The sequence below is a fragment of the Argiope bruennichi genome, chromosome 7 (assembly GCF_947563725.1).
Source record: "Argiope bruennichi chromosome 7, qqArgBrue1.1, whole genome shotgun sequence".
NCBI classification, from domain to species: Eukaryota; Metazoa; Arthropoda; class Arachnida; order Araneae; family Araneidae; genus Argiope; species Argiope bruennichi.
In genome coordinates, this window is record NC_079157.1 from 24,310,201 (window position 1) to 24,334,546 (window position 24,346).

Sequence of the window (24,346 nt, forward strand, 5' to 3'; positions counted from 1 at the left end):
ACTTTTTTCATGTAAATTTATATAAAGTTTCTCCTCTTAATAATGAGCTCAATCCAATTCTATGGAGATTAAATTCTTTTTAACTAAAGTCATGATTAAAGAAATGATGTCATGATTCTTATATCATGTGATTATTGTATTCTCGATCCCATTAGTTTGTAAATAAATTTAATAAATAAACAAGCAATCAATCAATGATTTTCATTTTCCCGCCTAGTTTGTTTGATTTTCTGAAGCGTGTATGCATGTTATGAAAACTGTTAGTAACATTTAAAAAATATTAAGAACATTTTTTGTGAATAAATAAATATACGTATTTGATTGTATAACGTCTGGGTTTCCGTTTTAAATAGGGTATGTTATCACTTACGTTTTTATAAATTAATCGGATTAATTCGTCTTTTTCAGCTCCTCTAAAACGCCTTTATGAATTTTCAGAAACATTATTTCTAGAATTTTTTTTTCAATGAAATGCTATATTATATTGTCAAATCGTTTGATAGTGTTAACATGAAAGTTTGTGTTTACTTAAATATTTCTTAAGGTATACATCGCTTTAACGATCACAGATTCTCTAGCCTAATTTATTGATGTTAAAATCAAAAGAAAAATTTGGTATTTAAGCATTTATTTCTGGATTTGATTTTTTTAATTTGTAGTGAAGTAAATTAACATTTTTCTTTGATTTTTTTAAAAATATATAATATACGTAATTCGTGTAGGTCATCTAAATTTAAAATGTTTCAAATCATTGAACGAAGAAGATAATTTATTTATTATTATTTTTGCATAATACAGTGCTTTTAGTACTTAAAGTTACTATAAAGCATCAGCTTGTAATATTAAAAATATTTATCAAAATGCCTTTTATGCACTAACATTTGTTTGCTTTTCTTTATTTGCGCAAGATTTTTAATCTATATTGGGTGTTATAAAGAAAAGAAAGAAAGCTGACAATTACTTAAAAATGTATAATAATTTCCACAAATAATTTTTCTGCCTTTTACACTGGGAAGCAAATTTTAAAATGCATTTTTAATGTTTATTAACAATAAAGTTGACTTGAGAGTCCTCACAAATTAATTAAGATGACAAAATTTATTAACACAAAATTGTAATTTAAAAATACTAACAATATACCAATTTTGTTATGAAATATATTTTATGACATTTGTTGCATTAATATAAACAAGCAGCTATTATACTACATTATCTTTGTGACATTTTTATGATTGTGATTATTATAGAATATATCATTTTAAAGAAGAATTTGCTTGATCTGAAAAGTTGTACAGGGATTAATACTTAAAATGGATCAATACTTGTAGAACAAAGAAATATGTTTCATTTCATAAAATTCTCTTCTTTGTATCACATAATTAATTTTATTCTGTTTAAATTTATGGAATATGTTATGATTAATTAAGCTCATATACTTCATAATCCTACAGAATTTTTGTTTTGTTTTATTATGTTAAAATCACGCTAAAGCAAAATATTTTCTGAATTATAGTCCTGTGATTGTGCTATATTTTTATTGTTTGTATTGATAAGGAAATATAGTGTAAAGAAGAATTTGCTTGATCTGAAAACTCTTATAGTTTCACAAGATGTTTATGAGTCCATAAAGCTACAAAATAATTACTTTTTTGATTTTGGCCTCAACTTTTTTGTTTGGCTAGCTTCAAGATATTATATTAAGAATTCAGAACTTTAGAAGAAATATATTACTCATCTAGGTAAAATAATTAAAATAGTAATAATAATTATTATTATATTTTAGATACTATTTATTATTATTTGGGAGTGTTATCTTAAATACATACAAATAATAAACATTCGAAAAATTATTTTTTATTTCAGTTTTTAAATTAATATTTTTTTTCTTATATATTTTGGAGGCTTTCATTTAAGTTGATTTGTAGACAAGTTACTATAGGTAAATCTAATTTTAAAATCATATTTTTATATTAACTGTGGCAGTTTAGAAATATCTAGAAATATATTTTTGATTTAGAAATTTTGAAATCTTGAAAAATAAAATACTGGCGATCTTAGGATAGTGTTTCCTAAAGTTTACATTGCAAAATATCATGGATTTTTTTTCCCAATTTTATTTACATTTCTGATTTATGGACATTGGTCCTGATATTTTTTTCATACCATTTATTACAGTTTAGCACCTAGATTCAGGAATATACTTTTGAAACAACATGATTCATAAATTTGCAGATTCATTTAATGTCACTGTATTTATTGCTCCAGAACAAAATAATCTAAATGAATTGTCTTTTGTTAATTTATTAATGTAAAATTTAGCAGTATGAAATTTACTGATTTTTGTTTGTAATTGAAAGATTTCCATTCTTAAGTGCTAAAGTACAGAGAATTTTGATCCCATTTGCTATTTTCTTTGTATGTGTATGTGCAGAACTTGATTTTTAACAGTTGCTATTTATTTCTACAATTTGAGAAAATATGTAGTAATATACCAGGCTTATCAGTCCCTCTGATTATTATTAGTATTAAAATTTATTCAAATGTTTTATATTAATCTAAATTGTATATTATATATTTTTTTATCTAAACAATACAAATTCTATTGACTATTTGCAAAAAGTTCTTGTTGGAGTCTTACACTGAAAAATATTGATATTCAAAGGCGCAGATAATCGAAAAGTATTTAGAACCATTAGCTTAAGAAATAATGTTCAAGGTTTCATGTCAGACATTCAAAAAATTTTATTATTATTATTATTATTTATTTATTTTCTGCCTCCACAACAGCTAAAATGTAAACAAAAATTAACAAACTTTGAAATATATTTGTTGCTAACTCTGTTTTATATCTGATACCATTACAGACGCCCAATTTTTCTTTAGCTCTAAAGCAATCATATGCATAAAATCTATAATTTGTCATCAGCCCAGCAGTGAAAACTACGTTTTAGTTATGGCCACTGTAACAGAAATATGATATTTTGTGCCATTGCTATGTTTGGTGAGATTTGTTCCCAGTCTAACTAAAATGTATCTCTTCTCTTCATTAATTTCATAATGGTTTTAAGAATTTTAAATGTAATTGATGTAGGAATTTTAAATTGTTCAAATTTTATTTTTAATACTTTTTCAATATTGCAGCATCAATTTTAGTGTAATTAATTTTTAAAACCATAAATGATTAAAAATTAGGTGATGACAATTAGTAATGATGTCTAAGTTGCAGTTAAAAGATTCTTTTTTTTTTATGAAAATAAATACATTTTTTAGAAATTTAAGACTATAAATCTTATTAATAGCACTTAATTCTAGAAGTGATTCTTTTATAGATTATGCTACACATAAAAATGTCATTCAAAAGTTATTTATAAGAGTTGATAACTATCTTTTTTGTTGCTCAGCATAAAATATTTGATAATTTAATAAATAAATGTTGAATTTTATTGTTACTTATTGTGTTTATACTGTTGTTTATTAGAGCATAGAATTGCAGCTGAATTTAGAATGAATTAGTTTCTGAATTCTGTACTACATGACATTGAAAGTTTGAATTCACTTTCTTTAAATTGTAGAACTTTTTATAAGCTTTCTTTCTATGAATGTTCTCTTTATGTCTTACAATTAGTTATCTGATTTAAAAAATTTTTTATTCTTTTAATTTGTTAATTTCTTTCTTTTGCTATAAATATCATAGTTTATTATCTTATAACTTTAACAAGCTATTCTTATATATACATAAATTTATTTCGTGTATCTTGGAAATGGTTGCAATGATTTGGGTCAAATTTTATATTTAGATAAAGATTTGCTTTTTAAGATTATCTATACAGGTGTCTTCCTTGAAAAAAAAACACACGATTTTACATATACACACACAAAACATTTTTTTATAACTAAATATTGACATGCGGTTATACATGACCTGCATAAGCATATCGGAGATAGAGTAGTGGTTGGAATTTCGGACACCCATGCATTTTTCTCATGCTCAATCCTGCATTTGCAATTCAATTAGATTTCACTTATAACTTTAAATGAGCCATAGGATGGGATTTTCTTTATGATTTTACAAAATAAATAAATTTTAAAAAAAACTGCTAAGTGAAATTATATTTATACTTTGAGAGTGAATACTTATTCTCAAATACTTATAAATTGAGAGTGAATCCTAATTTCTAATTTTGGGATATTGAAATATAGTTCACTGTATTAAAAGATAAATTTCAGTATATAGTATATATGTACCTCTTTTGTTTCATCTATTTTTTCCCTTTATTTTAGATTGAAGTATTGATCCCATATTGAGAAAAACCAAAGCATCATAAATAATTCAATACAGAAAACATGTCTTTTGAATTGTGGACAGAGCTACTTGTTACTTTGCGAAACCAACTAAAACCCTATGGATTCTCTGGACATTTATTAGAAGTTTTAGAGCCTAAAAAAAGGCACTTGGAAAATATTTTAAAGCGGACTGCTTTAATGAGTGAAAGTACTTCTGTGCTTATCTTGGGTGGTGTTGGTAGTGGTAAATCAGCACTATTAGAGAGTGCTTTAGAAACTGTATTTCAGAACCCCCAAGTTAAAGAAAATATGCTGCATATTGCATTAGATGGCTTAGTTCATACAACTGATGATTTGGCACTTGAAGACATTTCTAGGCAGTTAAAGTCGCAAGAACTTGAAAATATATCTGCAGAAAGCTTTTCAGAAAAACTGAGGTTCCTGCTGTCAACTTTGAAGAGCGGTACTAAAGAAAGTAAATCGGTGCTTTTCGTCTTGGATAATTTTGAACTTTTCTGTTCTCATAAAAACCAAAATCTTCTGTACAATCTTTTTGATATTGCTCAGTTACAGCAAACTCCAGTTTGCATTATAGGTATGTGTACTCGTCCCGACTTGCTTCAGGTATTGGAAAATAGAGTGAATTCCAGATTTTCACACCAAAAAATTCTTCTTTATGATGACATAACTCTTGATGAATACATAAATTGTGCTCAAGATTTTTTGTGTTTGGATAATTTTAAAGACGCCAGGCTCCAAAAGCGTTGGAATGCAGATATAAAGAGCTTGTTAAAAGAAACTGCTGTGAAAAATGTTTTGAAAAACTTGTTTAACTGCAGCCAAAATCTGAGAGATTTAAAGCTACTCTTGCATCTAGTGACAATGAATATAGAGGAATCTCGCCTAAAACTTACAGTGAAAGATTTTGAAGATGCATACGAACATTATTCTTCATCAGACAGCAAAGCAGCTGTGATGCAAGGTTTATCTATTCTTGAAGTAGCCTTAATCATTGCAATGATGCATTTAACTGAAATATATGATAATGAACCTTTCAACTTTGAGATTGTATTCAATGAACTGGGAAGGTTTCTCCGTAATAAAATGAGATGTAATGTTGAAAAACCTGTGGTTATGAAAGCTTTTGAGCATCTTTTGGATTTAGAACTTATTAAAAGTAGTAGTGATTCTGTTTCTAATGTAATGAAGAGGTACATGCTGGTTAGGCTTTCTGTAACTCCAGATGAAGTGAGAGAAGCTGTTGAAAATAATCAAATTTTACCAGTGATGCTTAAACAGTGGGCAAAATCTTCTATTGATGGTTAAGGCTCTGTTTTAAATACATTATTATATTCTGATGTATTGTTTTGATAATTCAAGTGTAAATTTGAAATAATATAAATTTTTATCCAGAAATATACTTAAAAATTTATTTTCTTATTTCAAACGGATCTGATTAAGTAATGCTTTAATTTGATTAGAAATGATCTCTGAAATTAGTGATTAGTTTATACAGAAATTTTTTAAATTTTTAGATGCAGTTTCTTCTGTTTGGATGAATCTGCATTTTATTTACAAGGAGCTATAATGTAAAGCAACTTAGAAGATGTAAGCAGGATTTATAGTTCTCATTGATTGCATTACATATTCATAATAGAAAAGTTCCGAGTTGATTTTCTACAGAAATACCGAATATATGAAAATATTTTGTATATTTAAAAAAATATCTCCCTAAAATTTGTAAAAATAATATTAAAATTCGATGAAAGCTATTTATTTAAACTTTCTTTAATCATTTATTAAGACTTTGGCTTCTTATTTTTTCCAAATCTTGGCAGAAAGCAAAATGAGTGGAAAAGATTTCAGACAAGATTTACATAGTCTACTGTGAAATTTTATATCTATTATGCAAAATAAATTATCCATTAAGATAAATAAATATATTAATAATAATCATCATTGAATATCTAACATTTATAAACATTGTAAGAGAAAATTACTTTATCTAGAAAATTTAGTTTATATCTGTTTCAAGTAATATTGGTATATTATGTAACTCAGTTTAGAAATATTATGTCATGTGATTATCTGGAATGACAGATGGATCTCCATATAGCTTTTTATAAAAATAATTACTGAGATGTTATAAATGAAGTGCTTATGACAAAATTTATTGTTGTCACAATTATCAGTACAATTAATAGCTAAATTTCACTTATTCTTTCCTGTATAAAATAAAATGGCCATATTATGCCAATCAATTGAGATTCCTTCTAAACAACTTCTACTAGTAAAGTAATTCTATCTACTAGTTAAAGTAATCATATTTCACGTTTTGTTACTGCTTTTAAAGACATATAAAGCTTTATACAAAGTGTTAAATAAGTATATAATGTTCCTTGCAAGCTTTGTTTTTAATATAATAAACTGCAATCATCATTGAATGATGTCTCTTTCTTAATGATACTTTCAACAATATTATTTTTAATTTTAATGAGAACTAACAAATTGTATTTATGACATCTTATAATAATTTCAACTACATGATATAAGTTTTATTTAAAATTCTTTAATTCTAATCCAACATTGACTATATCTATAGACTGGGTGACAAAATAATACAAAAACCCATGAAATAAGAGAAAAGCCTTATTAAAAGGGGGAATGGATCACCCTTTGATTTAATTACAGATTGTATGGAACATGGGATGGATGCAGAAGTCATAAACAACATGTAATGGAATATTTCCATTCTTCTTGGAAAGCAGTCTGTAATTACGAATGCATAGATGGTGGGGGAAATCGAGCTCAGAGTTTTGAATCCAAATATCCCCACAAATGTTTAAGTCAGGAAACTGAAGGGGCCAAACAAGGTGTCCTATTTGCTCTTCAAACTATTTTTAAACAATTTTAGTTGTATGTGTGTCGTCTTTAAAAGTGAGCATACTCCAGGAAATAAAATGTGATGAAAAGGATGCACCTGATTCCCCAGAATATTGACATAGTGAGAACTTATGATGCAGAGTAATAAGTGGTCCAAGACTACACCAAGATACTACACTCCGTATCATAAGAGAACTGCAAGAAAGAGTCAGGGAAAAATGCATGGATGGGCATTCTCCACATATAAACACATCCTGTTGTCTGAAATATGGTGAGGGTTGATCCAACAAACCAGGTAGCTCATCATCGGAATTAAAATTTTGATACGATGGCTTGCGAATTGCGACTCTGCAATAAACATTCAAAGCATAAAGTTCCCTTTGCCCAGTTTTTGCAGGTTTTTTTTTTTTTTTTTTTTTTTTTTGCCCAGTTTTAAAACCACTATGCAAGTCAACCTTCTATTATCCCTCTCAGTAAGCAACTCCCTCCTTCCATTCTGGCAATTCGCAAATACCACATTACCATATTTTGTGCCCACTGTCATTACGGCATGCCCCAAATAATTAGCTGCTTCCATTACTGAGCAACCAGTGTACTGCATTCTAATAATCATGGCTTTTTTTAAAATCCCTGACACATGTCATTATTGAGTTTTTCATTACAGTAAAAGCATGGAACACCTATAACTGATGTTGAAGTGATTGATACCTTACCTTTCATAACCACTAAGCGGCAGACTTGAGTACAAAATGACATGCACATTCTGTTTTTTTGAAATGAACCATTCCTTTTTCATGAATATTTGTATTATTGTGTCACCCATCTGGTACATTTTAATAGCCAGGATATTGAATTTTTGTATTGAATATTTTGGTGAAAATCTCAAATTAAAAAGAATATGTATATTAAGTAGAATATCTGAACGAGAGATGCAATTTACAATATTTCATTTTCTTAAAAAATATTTGACCAATTTGTTTATTTTAAAGAAATTGGACACAGCAAAATATTTTGTTTTTATGAATATTTAGCTATAAGAAAAATTCCTATACAAAAACCAGCATAAGTTAATTACTATTGCAGAGAGTATGTATTTAAGCATACAAATATTAAAATTTACTGATCACATATTTGTATAAATATCTAGTTAAATTCAATGACTTATTGTTAAATGATAGAACTTTCATCATGCAGAACAAAAACTAATATCCAGAATCCATTTGTTTTTGTTTGTTTTGGTACTTTCTATTTACTGCTATAGTATGATCAACATGATCTAGTAGTGTAAGATTGAAAAATTTTACAACTAAAAGAACACTATTATGCCTCCAAAATCAACATGAAGTTTTCAACATCAAAAAATATATACCCCTGCATGAATATATAAGGATGCATACTTAAATAAATTCGGAAGCTGGAAATAATAATTTTAACCCTGAGGTGAAAAGAAGATGTGTAATTGTAAACCATGTATATAAAGTACAAAATTTTCTAGGATCATTTATTTAAGATATTTTTTGTCAAAAATGACAAAAATCATTTGACACATACACACACGGAAAAGTGTCATTTTTTTTTTAGGATTCATGTATATATTACATCATTTTACGAGCACATTGGATGCAATTTGAAATAAATATACAAAGGAATATATATATATTAAAGCAAAACATATCACAAACATGGCATCAAAATGCTAAATTTCAAATCAGAAAGTACACACAACAAAATAATTAAAAATACAAATTGAAATGTGAAAGAATATTTAAACAAAATTACCCCCCCCCCTTCCTTCAAACATTTGTTTTGAAAATTCAATGGTTCATAAAACATTCATATTTTACTACTGATAATCAAAATTCCAGTATAACTCTAGCACAAAAAGGATTTTTTTTTTTTTAAATCTCATCTATCATTTAATCTTGCCAGATCTCTATAATTTAAGCAAATTCCATTAATGAAAGAAAAAATTCAAAATATGAAGCAATTTCTTAAAATAAAGCTCTACTATAAAAACTCGATATGTAAATTTTACTTTGGAAAATTCATTTCTTTTTCATGTTTAATACTTTTCTTTTTTTTTAGCAAAGCATTCAAAAAATAAAATTTCAAAAACTTCTCTGGGACCAAAAGATGTATTTTCATGATGTTAATAATAAACAGAATCCCAGAAGATAAATATTATCAATAATAAAATCTTGATTTTGTAATAGAATATAATAAGAAATCTCACACAAATCAAGTTAAATTTAGGGTAAAAAAATCTTTTAAACTTAATCTTTTTAGCTTTAATCCATTAAAGCTAAAAATAAACAGGAAAACACTACCTAAAAAAAAAAAAATTACTTATTATTGAGTATTTTTGATGTATATAGTATTTATTATATATATAGTAATTTTAAAATGCTGAGTTGGTGATAAAATTTCCAATTACTATCTAAATGACTTTTCTTCAACAAAATATTTAGTGCATCTACTTGTAAAAGGAGTTTTAATTTTCTGAAAGGAAGCAAAAATGATGACAAATAACTGACAAACAAGGTTAGATCTAGGCATAAATATCAAATTCCTATCTAATTTGTAATTACCTTACAGAACATGTTTTCTTCCATAAATTGATAAATGCTTACACTATAAGTATTTCTGTCTAAAGAAAATCCTTCTATTTGAATTTCTCAGCATTTTTAAGTCTTGATGAATAGTGTTTATAAAATTCAGATTCCCAGCTCGAACAAGTTTTTAAATGAAGAAGAATAACTTGACTGATATAAATAAGGAAAGATTCTGTATGAATCATATATGTTATGGTCAATAAATAATTGGTTATTGTCAATATTAATAATAATCAAACAGTTAGTATTAATAATGATTATTCACATTGCCTATATGTTGAGAAAAATCTATAAATCTTATTTCAGATTCAGCTGACTTAGCATTGTTTTAATATAATTTCATCTAAACTTTTAGAATGAATATTATTAATGCTACCTTAGATCTGATGAAATCTATATTTTGAAATGCGAAAAAAAATTTCAAGCTTTTTTTCCTTTTAAATCAGAAAGCACCACTCTTAATCAATTAAGCTTCCGATATATTTTTCTTAGGAAATTAAGAAGTCTAAACGCCTATAAAAAACTAGTGAAAGTGAAGTATAACAGTTTGGAAATATTTTTATTTTTGAAAATGCGATATTTCATTTTTTATAGTAAAGCATTCACACACAGAAAGAAAGCAATAGTTTAAAAAAAAGATACACTGAATTAAGCAAATCAGAAACTTGTTAAAGATGGATATATATCACCTGCATCACATAATGAAGACTATAGGATATTTTAGAGGGAGGGGGAAGAGATATTGAAAGAGCTTTTAAACTGCAAATTAGAAACCTGAAAAAATTTCATGCTTATGTAATTTTGTAAAAGTACCATGTATAAAAAGTGATTTCATCATTTCTTTCCTATTGACTTATTATGCATAATGTTTAATTTAATAATAAACATCTTTTTAAGTCATTCTCACATTAAACTTTGAAACTTCACAAATAAAAAAAAGTACTGATTTGCCAACAATGTAAGTAATTGAATAATAGCATACTTCTATGCTTTTTTGATCATCAACATTTTATCAAATACATTTGTTAAGAATAAAAAGAGCTTTAACACCAAATCATGAAGAATTTAAAAACAAGATTTCTATGGCCAAATAAATAATAGCAGCCGACTAATTTTTGAAATTCCAAACAATTTATCCAAATTGATGCAAAATAATTATTCATTTTTATTTCCTTGATAAATTTGATCTATATATATATATATATATATATATATATATATATATATATATATATATATATAAGCTAATTTTAAGAACTTCTGGATGGTATTTAAAAATACAACAAATTACTCAACGCTCTTACATTGAAGTAAATTTTACCTATTTTCTCACATTTCATAAATCTTTATAAAGCAACTAGACAAAATTTAAAAATAAAATATTCTAAATTGATCAGCACTTTTAAAAATGACAAATTAAGTTTTACAATTATTCAAAGGTTTTTACTCATTGCATTAAAATTAAAGCAATGGTATTCTAATTAAAAAGATTATGACCTAAGATTTGATCGTGTTATAAGGTATTTTTTAAAGTATCTTATTTTATCAAGGGCGCATAGCACCATAAAAAGTGTTTAAATTTGAAAACCACTTTTGAGCTCTTTAAAAATGCTTAATTTTAAGAAAAGTACTTGATTTTCTCATGAAGAATGCTTTTCTTTTTGTTTTGTCTCCCCAGAAGTTGAATATGATAATTCAAAAACATGGTCGTAAAGTTTTTTACCAGTTGCTTCAAAAAAGAAAACCAGCACAAGGGAAGAATTCAAAGACAGAATCCAGGGGTTCAGCACATATTATGATAATGCTTAATGATTACCCATTTTTTTCAATGGTAATTGAAGGAATGGAAGTAATGTGCATTGTCATTTATTAGAATACTGGATTAATTACCCGGAAGGAACAAAGAGAAATGCATATTGCGCCATATTTATCGTGAATCGACAAACATTCGAACTTTAATTTTTAATGTTTTAGATATTGAAGAATTTATTTAAGTTATGCCTGATAAGTATATATTTAAACTTTTATGTGTTGTTAAAGAAGAATATGCAGATTGATCTGATCAATGGAAAATAACAAGAAAGCATGCTGAATATGGTGTGCCAAAACGATATATCAAACATGGGAAAAGCTGCTTTAAAAAACTAACATATTCGATCATCATTCTCATTAATATATCATTTTGGAGAAATCAATTAAATGACCCATAACAGGTATTTAATAGTATTATACTGAATTGTAATTAATTGTAGCATTCAATTATACAATTGCATAAAATCTAGTATGATGAAATTTTAACTTGAAGTCAAACTTTCAATGATCGTGACATCTTATTACAATATTTTTTTAATGCTCCCATCCATATGCAAATTTTTGATGGACCAATTTCGCCAAATTTTAAGTTTTTACAAAGTAGATAGTATTCATCAAAAAACTCAAACTCGAGATTTTGAAGAGTCTCCTTTCAAACGTTTTTGAATTCGAAAAGTGTCTGAGTGTAACACAAAATCACTTTCAGATAGATGGATGAAATTTGTAGATTTCTATCAAATTTTGTGCAACATCCATTTAGAGGAAATCTATTTGTCTGTCCAAATATAAGTTAGCATAACTACAAAATGAAGAGATGCAGATAGATAAAATTTGATGCACAGATTTAGCATCTATAGTTTAGATATAAATTTTTTAATTTAAAAAAATAAGCATTTAAAATTAATTTTAAAAAATTTCAATAAAAACTATGCATTATTATAAAACAGAAAAAAAATCGTATGCTTAGGAAATACGCAGTTTATATATACATACTTATAAAAAGGTGCATAAAGGTACTTATATTTGTACTTTTAAGCACTTTAGCAAAAGTATATTTTTAGCTAAGGTGCTTAAAAGTGCTTAATTTTTGCAGCAATTTCTTGCTACACACCCTGTTATCATATGAACATTAATTTCAATTAAAAAAAATTATTCCCTATTATATAGATAAAAAAAATCATTTGACTTTTGTATTAAAGTTTTTAAAATAATTCCTTATGCCTAGAACCAAACAATTTTTTTAAAAAATATTTTATGATTTAACCTTTAAAACTGCATAATCCCACAAGCTGTTTCAATCCTAACTTTTGTATTTTAAAAAGAAATTCATTTTCGATTCAGAAGTCAAATAAAGAAAATGATTTAGAAATATTTTATTTGATACCAGACGGGAGGATTCTAAATTGCAATTTTTAATCAAATTTTAGAAAACCAAAATATATTATGCAATAGATATATATAAAAAAAACTGTTGCATATTGAAAAAAGAAATAATAAGCTTTAAAAAATAGCAATACTATAAAAATCATTAATAAAAAAAGTTGGTATTAATTTTATAATCAATGTTCTAATATTCTAAAATCTGTATAAAATATTAACATCAATTGCCCAAAATAGTAGCATGTAGGAATATATGTGAAAATAGATAAAAACAATCATGCAAAAAAAAAAAAAAAAAAAATGAGAAATAAAGACATTTAAAAATGATATTGATAATAAAAGATAAAAATTGATTAATTCATTCTAAAATTATAAACATTTTTATTCGTGTTTTGTTGGTTACTTTAGATTTATGCATTTGCGATGTTTTTATTTCTAAATTCTACAACTAAAGTATTCAAAATAGAATTGAAACAAACAACAAAAGAATTTTTTTTTTAAATTTCACACTAGAAATCTGGCAAGAATATTGATAGAATGTATTACTGAATTCCAATGGAGGATATAACTACTACTAAAGACAATAATTATCAGCAACATGTCTTTATCATGTAAGTAAACATGCTTTTTTTTTAAAGAATAGAAACCTTAACAAAAATTTAAAGTTTCATAACAATCAAAATCTAATTAGATATATATGTATGTATATATATCCATGTACAAATACTCAATAAATATAGAAGGAAAACAAATGATTATAGCAGATGACTTCCCCCCCCCCTAACATTTTAAATCTACATATAATCAAAACAATTGAAATATCTATAAGGATATAAAAAAATATTAAACCCAAATCAATCTTTCTTTCAAACTGGGGAGAATTGACTAGGTATGAAATATAAATATATATTGTTCCAGAATCTAAACCTTTAAAAAGTAATATCCATAATAATAAAAGATTCATGTAATTTGAAGTGAGATATTGATTTTAATATCAGGCAAAAATATCTTGGAATATTTAATAGTAGATTAGACTTGAGAACTTGATACTACCACTCAAACCGGTTTAATTTATATCTCGCCAAATTTAACATTAGGTTTAATACAGTGACAATCTAATGGCTGATGTCCATCTTAAAGAGCAATGGAAGAATCATGAATTCGGCAATACTGTGTTCTCAAGTTTAAAGGCATATTGTCCATTTTTGCTTTCATTTCCATTAATAAATCAAATGCAATCTCTTAAATAATTGTTTGTATTTGACTAGTTCAATTTTCTTCTAAAATTCATTAAGGTATCATTTCAGCTGACAAAATATATATATATTCAATCTGATTTTCTTTTAAATTAATAATCCAATGGGTAGTATATACAAGCATAAAATGAATGATCATCTCCATGTCAACAACAATTTAACATACATCTAAATTATTTGTTTTGATTGAAATATACAAAAAAAATCATTTTAATTGATAATAACAGAGCAAAATAAAAATCCACTGGGTAGGAAATCAATGCAGTATCTACATTTTTTAAAAACAATCAGCAAATAAATTTTTTTTATCTCAAAAAAAGTTCTAGAAATTCATCGGTGCCCCAGAAATTCAAGTTTCTGGCATGTAGAATCCTAATTCTAAAATATAAACATTCCTTGGTTGGACAGTTACAGAAAATAATACAATTGAAGTCAACATGAATTGCTAATGGAAAAACACAGCACTTTTCTCATCTGATCCACAATTTCAACCTCAAGGCATCCACTCCATTCAAATAGTATCTAAAAAGTCTCTTGTCGCGTACAAATCCTAGATTTTCGTACAGTCTAAGAGCTGGCTTGTTAGTAATCTCAGTTTCTAGGACAACCTATAATAAATTTCAGAGTTAAAAAATTTAGGAATACTAAATACATATAAAATACTAAATACATATAAAATAAAAATACTAAATACATATAAAAAAAATAACCACAAAAAAATTCTCTCTCAAAAATTTTTATAAAATAGAACATGAAAAATGATTTGTAACAATTAAGAAACCTCCTTAATATAGCTTCTATTAAGAGTATTAGAAATTTTTTTTTCACTTATGAAATTTAAATTTAATTTTTGAAAAAATTTCAAACAATTTGTAACATTTTTAAAAAAAATTAAGATTCCATCTCCAATAGAATCGGATTTTTTAGAAATTTTTTTACACACAATAATTTTCTGACAGGGAATGAAATGTCCAATTATGATTTGCTAATGTTAATTTGTTATCACTTTGCTTAACTTATAAATAATTTAAAAATATATACAATACATCAAATTTTATGTCACATTCATTATTTATAGCAAATATTTTGTCAATTTACACTTTCTTGCATAATTTTTAATGGGGGAGGGGGGGGGGAATCAATATATTAAAACTTATACTTGGAAGAAAAATGTCATTTACAATTATCAGTAAGAAAAAAGAATTTCCTTCATTGTTACTTTATTTTTTTACTAGCCACCTTTGGCGACCAGCTGGTTTGCCAATCTTAATGCTTAATGTGTCTCTCTAATTTTCTGTTAGCTCCCATAAAATTTATGCTTTAAATTAAAGTCTAAATGATTAATCTGCAATTAATATAATAAAATTTTTTACTGAAACAAAACATTTTTTTTTCTAATATGATTACTGAAAACAGTCACTGAGCATTTAAACCTTATGGGCACTAAAGAATATATGTCTTAATTTATTTAATATCTCAAAAATTTGTCAACAAAATTTTCTCAAGATTCATCATGAGCAGATCGATTAATTAACAATGTTTAATTTTAAATGCATCAAACTCTAAGAAAATAAACAGAATCGTTTAAAATAATCGGTCGCAAACAGGTTAAAAAAACTACTTATAAAAACAATGTACTTAAAACTATAGCATATACAAAAAATATATGACTAATATAAATACAATTTAATTACAAAAACATGCAACAAACCTAAAAATAATTTAAATCAATTAAATCTGTTGATAATAGTTGTCAATAATCAGAACACAATGCGCATGCATGAATTTTCAACGCCAGTTACGGCAGCGCAAATGCGTGAATTTTTCTACGCCAGTTGGGGTAACGCTATGCAGATTAGAAATTTTTAATTTCCTTTATTCCTTCAGAATCCTTTGAAATAATCGGCCAAAAATATGTCAAGCCTATCCTTGTTAGCGTGGGGGAATAAAAACCTGAAGACTTACTCATTTGGTGATGGGGAAATGAAAAGATTCCTTTGGTGGGAAAGTTAGTTTTTAATTAATAATTAAAATTCTAATTAAAAATTCAAAAAAAGGGACCCCAGGTGCACACTCCCAACCTCCAAGGTATGCAAGTGCCAAATTTGGTAGCTGTAGGTCGAACAATCTGGCCAGTAGAGCACCAATACACACACACACATTGAGCTTTATATAAGTATAGATAATAATATGTAAAATTATGAATATCTGAGAAATTTATGTAATTTACAGAAAAACATAAAAAGTGTAAAGCTTGTAGTGATGGATAAAAAAGAAGTAGAAATTAGATTCCATTTCACAGACTTTTATCAGAAATATCAATTTTGAAAAGAAAAAAAAAAGTATACATACTTCATCAGCATTATCTTTGATCATAGCATGAATAGCCTTTAAAACCAAGTTTGAACCTATGAAAAAAAAAGGCAATACAATTAAGATAATCTGAAAAAAAAAAAAAAAAAAAAAAGGAAGGGAATAAAAATTTGAAATTACAGTCATATTATTAGCATGCATTTTAAGGACATTACATAATATTGTTTCCCTAATCAGATAATTTAGAGCTAGCTTTTTCATAGAATTTAAACAGTGAAAAAAAAGATTAAGGATAAATGTTTTATTTTAGTGATCTTTATATTATATTATTTCCGATATGAAGAATTGCAAGTACACTAAAAATCAAAGCTATAAAAATTATCACTGATAACTTTAAAGTAACTAATTAAAAAAAATATGTTTTATATACATATTAATGAATCTCAAACCATAACTAAATTTAAATATTAAAACTATTCTGTTAATGTCAATATTCATCAATAAAAGACACTCAAGATTTTTTTTTTTTTTTGTCTGGGTTCTCAGTAATAGAAAGGTATCTAAAATGCATGATCAATAAAAATAAATACTATAAATTGTTCTGATTAAACAATTCCCCAATATCGGAAGAATATGAACATCATATTTTAAATATTTGCTTAGTTTTGTTGAATAAACAATACAACAGAATCCGAAATTTCAAGTAAGATCAAACCTCAGTTCATCATGATTTCCAAAATTCACCATTATGAATGAATTAAGAATAATGCTTAGCAGAATGTTAAAAATTATACTGTCTTTGTTTAGAGGAATTATTTGCAGAGATGGATACCACAGTTCCTTATTTTTCTCAGCAGGTTTGAAAGACAGTGATAATTATATTCCAGTTTTTATAAGATTTTTTTTATACACTTATATAAAACCTTTTTTTAGTGTTAATATTCTCATTTTAAAAGCATAATAAAAATTAACTTTTAATACTATGAACAGAAATTTTTAGCTTCAAAGTGTATCAAAATATATGGAATACAAAGAAAATTCCTTTCATTAAATGAAATAAACATTTTTTTTTTTTTATACTTCTATTTATTTGTTTCTGAAAAACGTCATATCTGCAGTCATGATCATAATATAATATGAATGATGATTTTAATAAAGTTTAATAAACAATTTTCAAAGCGAAAGCTTTTTTTTTTTTTTGCCAAATGCTAGGTTATTCAAACATGTATATAAATGGAATCAAAATGCACCTACAAAAACTTTCATACATGATTATCTAGACCATTAAAGTATATTTAAAACATTCATTTAGAAAAATATTTATATGCTTTAAAAACTTACAAAATTAAAAATTAGGATACGATAGTTTAAGAAATTTTTTGGCTCACCAAATTTTGTTTTGATGTAAAAAAATTGTTACATGAACATTTAAAGGGAAGTTTTTTTCAAAGTATTTAAATTTATTGATAAAATTTTATTTATATATTTCCTTTTCTAATAAGTAGATTACTGCTGAAGAATTTAGAGCATGCAAATGATTCATTCACTCTTTTTAAATACGTATATTTAAAATATGCCTTTCAGTATACATCTAATACAAAGAAATTTTTAATTGCCTATAGAAATTATAATTAGCCTTTAAGTATTAGCATTATTTACTTATGTAGAAGAAGTATTTCAATTCTCTACAATTAGACTTTAATTAATAATTTTTGGAAAAAAAAATTCTTTAATATTTGCCTCCAAAATGAAAACTGTTTTTTTACCTCCCTAATTTATTTCAACTAGAGGAGAGTCTAAATTTATGAAGGGGGGGGATATTGAGTCCCATGTTAATCTTTGCATGTTTGCTTTAAAAAAATTTCATTTTCAAATTCAAGCATTAAGAATATTTTTGAATATAAGCCATTAAATAGTATGGCACTCCACATGTTAACATGCTAGCAATTTAAATATGCTTACATGAAAATAGCGATTGTAAATTGAGAACTGCGGATTGTTGCATTTTAAAAATCAATTTGCATTATATTTTACTATAAGAAATGATTCATTTAAAATATACATTTCAATGAAATTTAAATCAAAAACATTTAATGCAAACATAGTTTCTTTACAGAATCTGTTTTAAATCAATGGGCAAATGATAAAAATCTATTTTTTATATCTTGAAATTTATACTTATATTCATTTCCAATTCTACTAGCAATTTGAGGGAGAGAAATGGAACCCCTAAAAATTTACATTTATAATTTACATAGTTTTGAAACCAAATAATAAACACTACAAAAAAAAATTACCTATTCTCCTTTTTCTGTAATTTTCATCCACAGCCAGCATAGCAATGTACCCTCGGCGACTTTGTTTTTTATGTACATCAAGTTTACAAACAATGGCACCCACACAGCGATCTCCATCTTGAGCCTTTAACAAAGAATTCAAATTAGCAATTTAATATGAAACAAATAAAAAAAACTTTAAGATATATTATTATATATATATATTAACATCAACGGATGCAGATGCTTAAAAATAAATCTTCAAAATTACTAGAAGTAATCAAAAAATTCTTCTAATTGTTCTTGAAATGTAATACAAAAATGAATCCTCTAGGAAGAGTTTTTTCTCCCCATTTTTGTATTAAGTCATTTTTTATATACAGTATTACAGCACATTATTGTATATAGAATCATACTCAAAGATATGGAATAACAGGCAGTTTTTATACTATGCAAAGTAAGAGCTCATAATTCATTAGATTTTGATATAAATCCAGTAAATTATCTTCATTTAAAAGTACTAAACTAATTAATATGAAATATTCTTTCATAATTGCCAAGCTTTTTAAAATTAATTTTTACTAAACTTTATAGTTGATGACAAATTACATATGATTTTATTGAAATTTTTTCTCTTAGAGGAGTATTAATGTAAAATCAAAAACAAATATATTCTAAAGATTGTATTTATCATTATTTCCTTTTTCAAATTTTATTAACTTCATTTAGAGTAGGGTTTTACATGCAGTTTTATTTATAATAGTTTAACTATAGAAAATATTTGAAGTATAGGAGAATATAACTGGAAGTTTTTTAAAATCACGCAGTAATTAACTATTCTAAAAATGAGAAATTCTAGCAATGATTACAAAGCAATTCCCAATTCTGCTGATTCATTTCCCCTTCAAATGTATTTTTTTTTATTTAATATGTATCGATAACATTTTATTCATTTGTTTCAAATATGGTTGTCATAATTGTATACATTTCTTATACATCACATTAGTAAATATGTGGAATTTACATCATCATTCAATTTATATAGTTTCTTACTGCTATCAGAATCTATGATAAAAAAAATGTCTCAAGTTAGCAATCAAATTCAGGATTTCTAAATTTAATAATGAAATTCAGGAGATTTAAAATTTATTCTCTCACTTATGTTTTTCATCTTTTCCTTGTATTCAAAACAAGAAATATCAGTATAAAAATATGGCAGAATGCATTATTTGTTAAGTTGCAATAAGCAGTAACTTATTTCAATCACCAATGTACAAAGTTGATGAGCTTCCATTTTAGGGTTGCACCTTCTGTAACTGCATGGGCCATGACCCACCAGAAGAATTGGAAGACCAAACCTGATGCTATAGGGTTAGTAGAGGGGCGATTCCATATTCCTTCTCACAGTTCAATAAACTGCTTTTATAAAAAACATATTTATCATTTTTAGGTACATAACAATTCTTAGTTTATTTTCGTCAGCATTTTAAGAGCCTCAATGACCTCTACAATCACAAATTAGTTACTTAAACAGAAGTTTGTTATTGAAACAGTTTTCACTTCATCAGCCTTTGGGAGGGGGGGGGATTATAATCTGAGAATATATACATAAATATTTCCACACCAATTAGTAACTGAAAGTTTATCAAAATAAAAATTTACTTCAATATTTATCCAAAATAATTTGAAAAGCAAATAGAACTGCAATGACAAACTACTGAAAAGTAGAATACAAAGAAAATAACAACGAAGACAACCATAAAAGCAATAAGTTAATAACATCATTACAGAAACAAATTTACCATTATCATATATAGCTTTTTTTTTTTTTCTTAGAAGAAAGAACATCTACTGTATTGATAATTAGTTACAATACCCCCTCCCTAAGAATTTAATATGTGTAATATTAAAATCATCTGACATATCAGTATACTCTTTCATTCTAATGAGTCAACACATAATAGGCCCGTCTGAATGATTACTACTGAACAAAACCAAGAATAAGTAACTCAATGGACAATAGACAGCAATTACAAATTATATCCTTAAAAATTTCAAGACAGAAAAGGATTTATAACCTCTTAAAAATCCATTATGACCACAATTTTGTACAAAAATAATTTCTCAAATTTCATGCAAGGTATTGAATATATACAAGCATTTAAATAGTAGTCATATGTCTGCAAGCTTGCGTACAAGACCAGACTGTAATCTTAACTTTTACCAAATACTCTTCACACATAGGTAAAGATCAATTAACTTCATATATTACGCATTACATTGTATGAGTAGATTTAATGCAGAGAACTATCATGAATAATAAAGTAATAACTTATCACTCAGAAAATATTTAAAGCGGATGAGACTTCATTCATCATATACGTTTTGAAATTTAGTAATACTAGCAAACTAAATTAAACATGCCACCTGATAATATGCATATTATACAAGCCATATCAAAATTCAGCATTTTAAAAAAGATAATTACAACTTATTATATAATAAATAATATTGAGACTAAAAAATATGAAATAGTAGGGATTAGATGAAAAAATACATATTTCAAGACAGAAAAGGATTTATAACCTCTTAAAAAAGATTTGAAAATTCAGTATGACTACAATTTTTTTAAAAAATAATTTCTCAAATTTCATGCAAGGTATTAAATATATACAAGCATTTAAATAGTAGTCATATGTCTGCAAGCCTGCCAACAATACTGGTATCATGATTGCAAAAATCTTGATTAGTGCTGTGGGAGAAAAAAAAAGGCATACCAACTAAAGATGGGATCTATAATACAGATTTTTTTGCCAATGTCCAAGCATGCCAAAGGGTGGATCCTAGCACAGCCTACCTCTTGGCGTCTTTTTGAATTCTCACCAAACGAGTGGCGATAACGTCACCGATGTAGCAACCTAGACGGATTTTTTTTATTTTTAATTTATTTCTTTTATTTATTTTTTATTCTTATTTTTATTATATTTATTTATTATATTTATTATTATTTCTGGCCTTCAAGTATCATTTTTCAATTGAAAAATAATAATAACAAATATTCAATTAGTAGTCAACTTGGCGAGATTTCAAATAAGTCGCCAAGAGGTGGGCCCATCTAGGATTTTACCCATGCCAAATATTAAAAAAATTCATCAACTGTCAAAACTAAAAATTACCACTGGTTTACCATCTGGCAAGTTACTATGATTGAAAAAGTACAGTTTGGCATCGATACTGTGTTTCTTTAGTCGGGCTGTTTTGGTAACTGTTGTATTTTTCTTTGTTAGCTGAAATTTTCAATGTGAATAACATGATATTTTGATGTAGATAATGGCTTTTTTTCCCTCTCCATTCTTTTTAAAAAGAACGAATATTAACATTTACAAATACTGATGTATAGAATTTCATTCAATTATTTAAAAAAAATTATTATTTAACAATAAGATTTTCAAATTTAACACTTAAAAAATTCTATAATATGTAACTTTTTCAATTAGAATGATATTTCATAGTCTGCATTGATTTTATAAATATTCTTGATAAGATTATTCTATAGTTGCTCGAGGGTAATTTTTTATGCTAGTAAAGATGATTTTGATTTGTTGTGGCAATCAGAGATGGAATTTTTTTTTACGGCTTGTGTAATTTTGACCAGTTAGGCAAGAAACTACACCATATATTCAAGCTTTCTTGATAAACGGGTGCATTTTTTAAAATTTGAAAATATAAGAAATCAGCATTTCTGGATATATTCCAGTCATAAATCTTGTCAGCATAACAAGTAGAGAAATTTATCTAAACATATGTAATGAAACATTTATTATTCAGCAAATATTTTAACACCAGAATTTTTCTTAATCAAAGAGATTTTCCAAGTAATTTTTTATATAAAAATAACATTTTGGTCAAATCTGAAATTTTGCCTCTTATACATTTTAATGGCAGGTGAAAGATGTTTAAGTCAATTATGTCTTTGAAATTCAGATTAAAATATTAAGTTCTTAAGACATACTCAAAATTAATGTTAAAAAATAAGTTAACAAATAATACAAGCATAGCTTAAGTCAAAATCTGAAAAAATATTCTTAATATTTAACTTCGAAAACACAAGCTCCTGATGCATAAAACCTAATAGATGATTTTAAGGTACTATGTTGCCTACAAATTATTTAGGAATAGATCATCAAGCTAAGAAATATTTTCAATTCATACACAGCAATTAAACTGATATTTATTATAATTCTGTGCATAGATTCACATTTCATTTAAAGAAATTATAACATCATTACACTTTTCATTGCATATACTTTCCAAAACACTTTGGCTACCATTCAGTAATTATTTGATATAGCTAAACAAGTTTATATAAAATGGTTTTTGTCTTAATTAAATTGCAGGAATTTTTCATTTACAGTTAATGATGCTTTATATTATTTATATTTAAGCTTCCCAGCAATAAAGCATTTTTGTTAAAAAGAAAAATATAGTTCTAAGACATTAGTGAGGTTCATTAAATAAGGGAAAAACAGTATTGTTTACATTTTAAATACACATATATTTTAAATTATCAAACACTTACCAGGAAACAAAGCTTAGGCCAATTGTGAATAAAATATCTATATGTGTATATTGAATAAGGTTCAGATAAATCTTTTTGAATTAGTCTCATAATATCTGGCATTTGACTTTCTGACTCGTATCCTACATATGTTATGCCACCATCAATATCTGGTTCAGCACGGTTCACTGTATTTTCTTTCGTATTTAAAACATTTTCACGTCCTTCTCTGAAAGCGGAAGCCACAGATGTTTCGAATTTCTGCAAGCACTTTATAGTATCACTAGATGGTCTCCCATTTTCACTAGGCTCGTTTTCGGTCCTTTTAATTCCATGGCGAGTCGAAGATGATTCACACGTCCTATTAGTCAATTTACCTAAATGTGTATTCAGTAACTCAAAATTGCTGCCTTTATTTAACCCATTAACACATAAGTCGACATATTTCATATCACCAGGAGTTAATTTGTTACAACCATTTATTAACCCACAACGACCCGAGTCTTTACAAATATGAAGTTTCTCTCGAATCTCATCCGTCACATCGGAATGATTCGTATGGCATTTTTCTTCACATTCTTCATTAAAATGTGTCACTTGTGTTTCATTATCAACAGATGAAGGTATATACAAAGAATTAACACATTCTCCATTCATTTCAGAGCTCATACTATTCGAGTCATTAAGCCTAACATCTACGTTCCTTATGCTAAAATCGACGGCTGAATGATCATCCATTCTACTGAATTACAGCTCTTAAAATATGCTTTAATGTTTCATTCAATACATAGCCTCACAACTGATATCTAACATTGCGCAGTAAATACATTCAGTACGACTTTACACATATTCCTTTACACAAATTTTCCTTTTCTGACGATAACAAGGACAGACGGGAAAAGATAAGATGAAATCATTTCACTTTACCCCTCTAATGTTGTTATGAAGAAACTATATCATCGTATGTTTATC

General features: G+C 26.3%; 2 protein-coding genes across 2 annotated transcripts; one reads left to right on the forward strand and one right to left on the reverse strand.

Annotated features, from left to right (window-relative positions):
• Positions 1-209: 209 nt before the first annotated feature.
• Positions 210-6,624, forward strand: LOC129975914 (origin recognition complex subunit 4-like). Its single transcript, XM_056089200.1, has 2 exons — positions 210-354; positions 4,282-6,624. Exon 2 carries the CDS (start codon positions 4,345-4,347, stop codon positions 5,608-5,610), a length of 1,266 nt encoding a protein of 421 aa, XP_055945175.1. The 5' UTR covers positions 210-354; positions 4,282-4,344; the 3' UTR covers positions 5,611-6,624.
• Positions 6,625-13,343: 6,719 nt separating this feature from the next.
• On the reverse strand, positions 13,344-24,270 carry LOC129975476 (N-alpha-acetyltransferase 30-like). The gene is made up of 4 exons (XM_056088539.1): positions 23,396-24,270; positions 18,838-18,961; positions 16,580-16,635; positions 13,344-14,835 (listed from the first exon to the last, which is right to left on the reverse strand). The coding sequence occupies exons 1-4, from the start codon at positions 24,110-24,112 to the stop codon at positions 14,698-14,700; spliced, it is 1,035 nt and encodes a 344-aa protein (XP_055944514.1). The 5' UTR covers positions 24,113-24,270; the 3' UTR covers positions 13,344-14,697.
• Between the last annotated feature and the right edge of the window lie 76 nt (positions 24,271-24,346).

What these genes read in the sequence shown, in the direction of transcription:
- LOC129975914 (XM_056089200.1), top strand. Translation starts at nt 4,345, where the DNA reads ATGTCTTTTGAATTGTGGACAGAGCTACTTGTTACTTTGCGAAACCAA.
- LOC129975476 (XM_056088539.1), bottom strand. Translation starts at nt 24,112, where the DNA reads ATGGATGATCATTCAGCCGTCGATTTTAGCATAAGGAACGTAGATGTT. An exon ending in GGCCTAAGCTTTGTTTCCTG is followed by an intron (nt 18,962 to 23,395) that starts GTAAGTGTTTGA and finishes TCTTTGTTAAAG; the next exon opens with GCTCAAGATGGAGATCGCTG. An exon ending in TTACAGAAAAAGGAGAATAG is followed by an intron (nt 16,636 to 18,837) that starts GTAATTTTTTTT and finishes TTTTTTTCATAG; the next exon opens with GTTCAAACTTGGTTTTAAAG.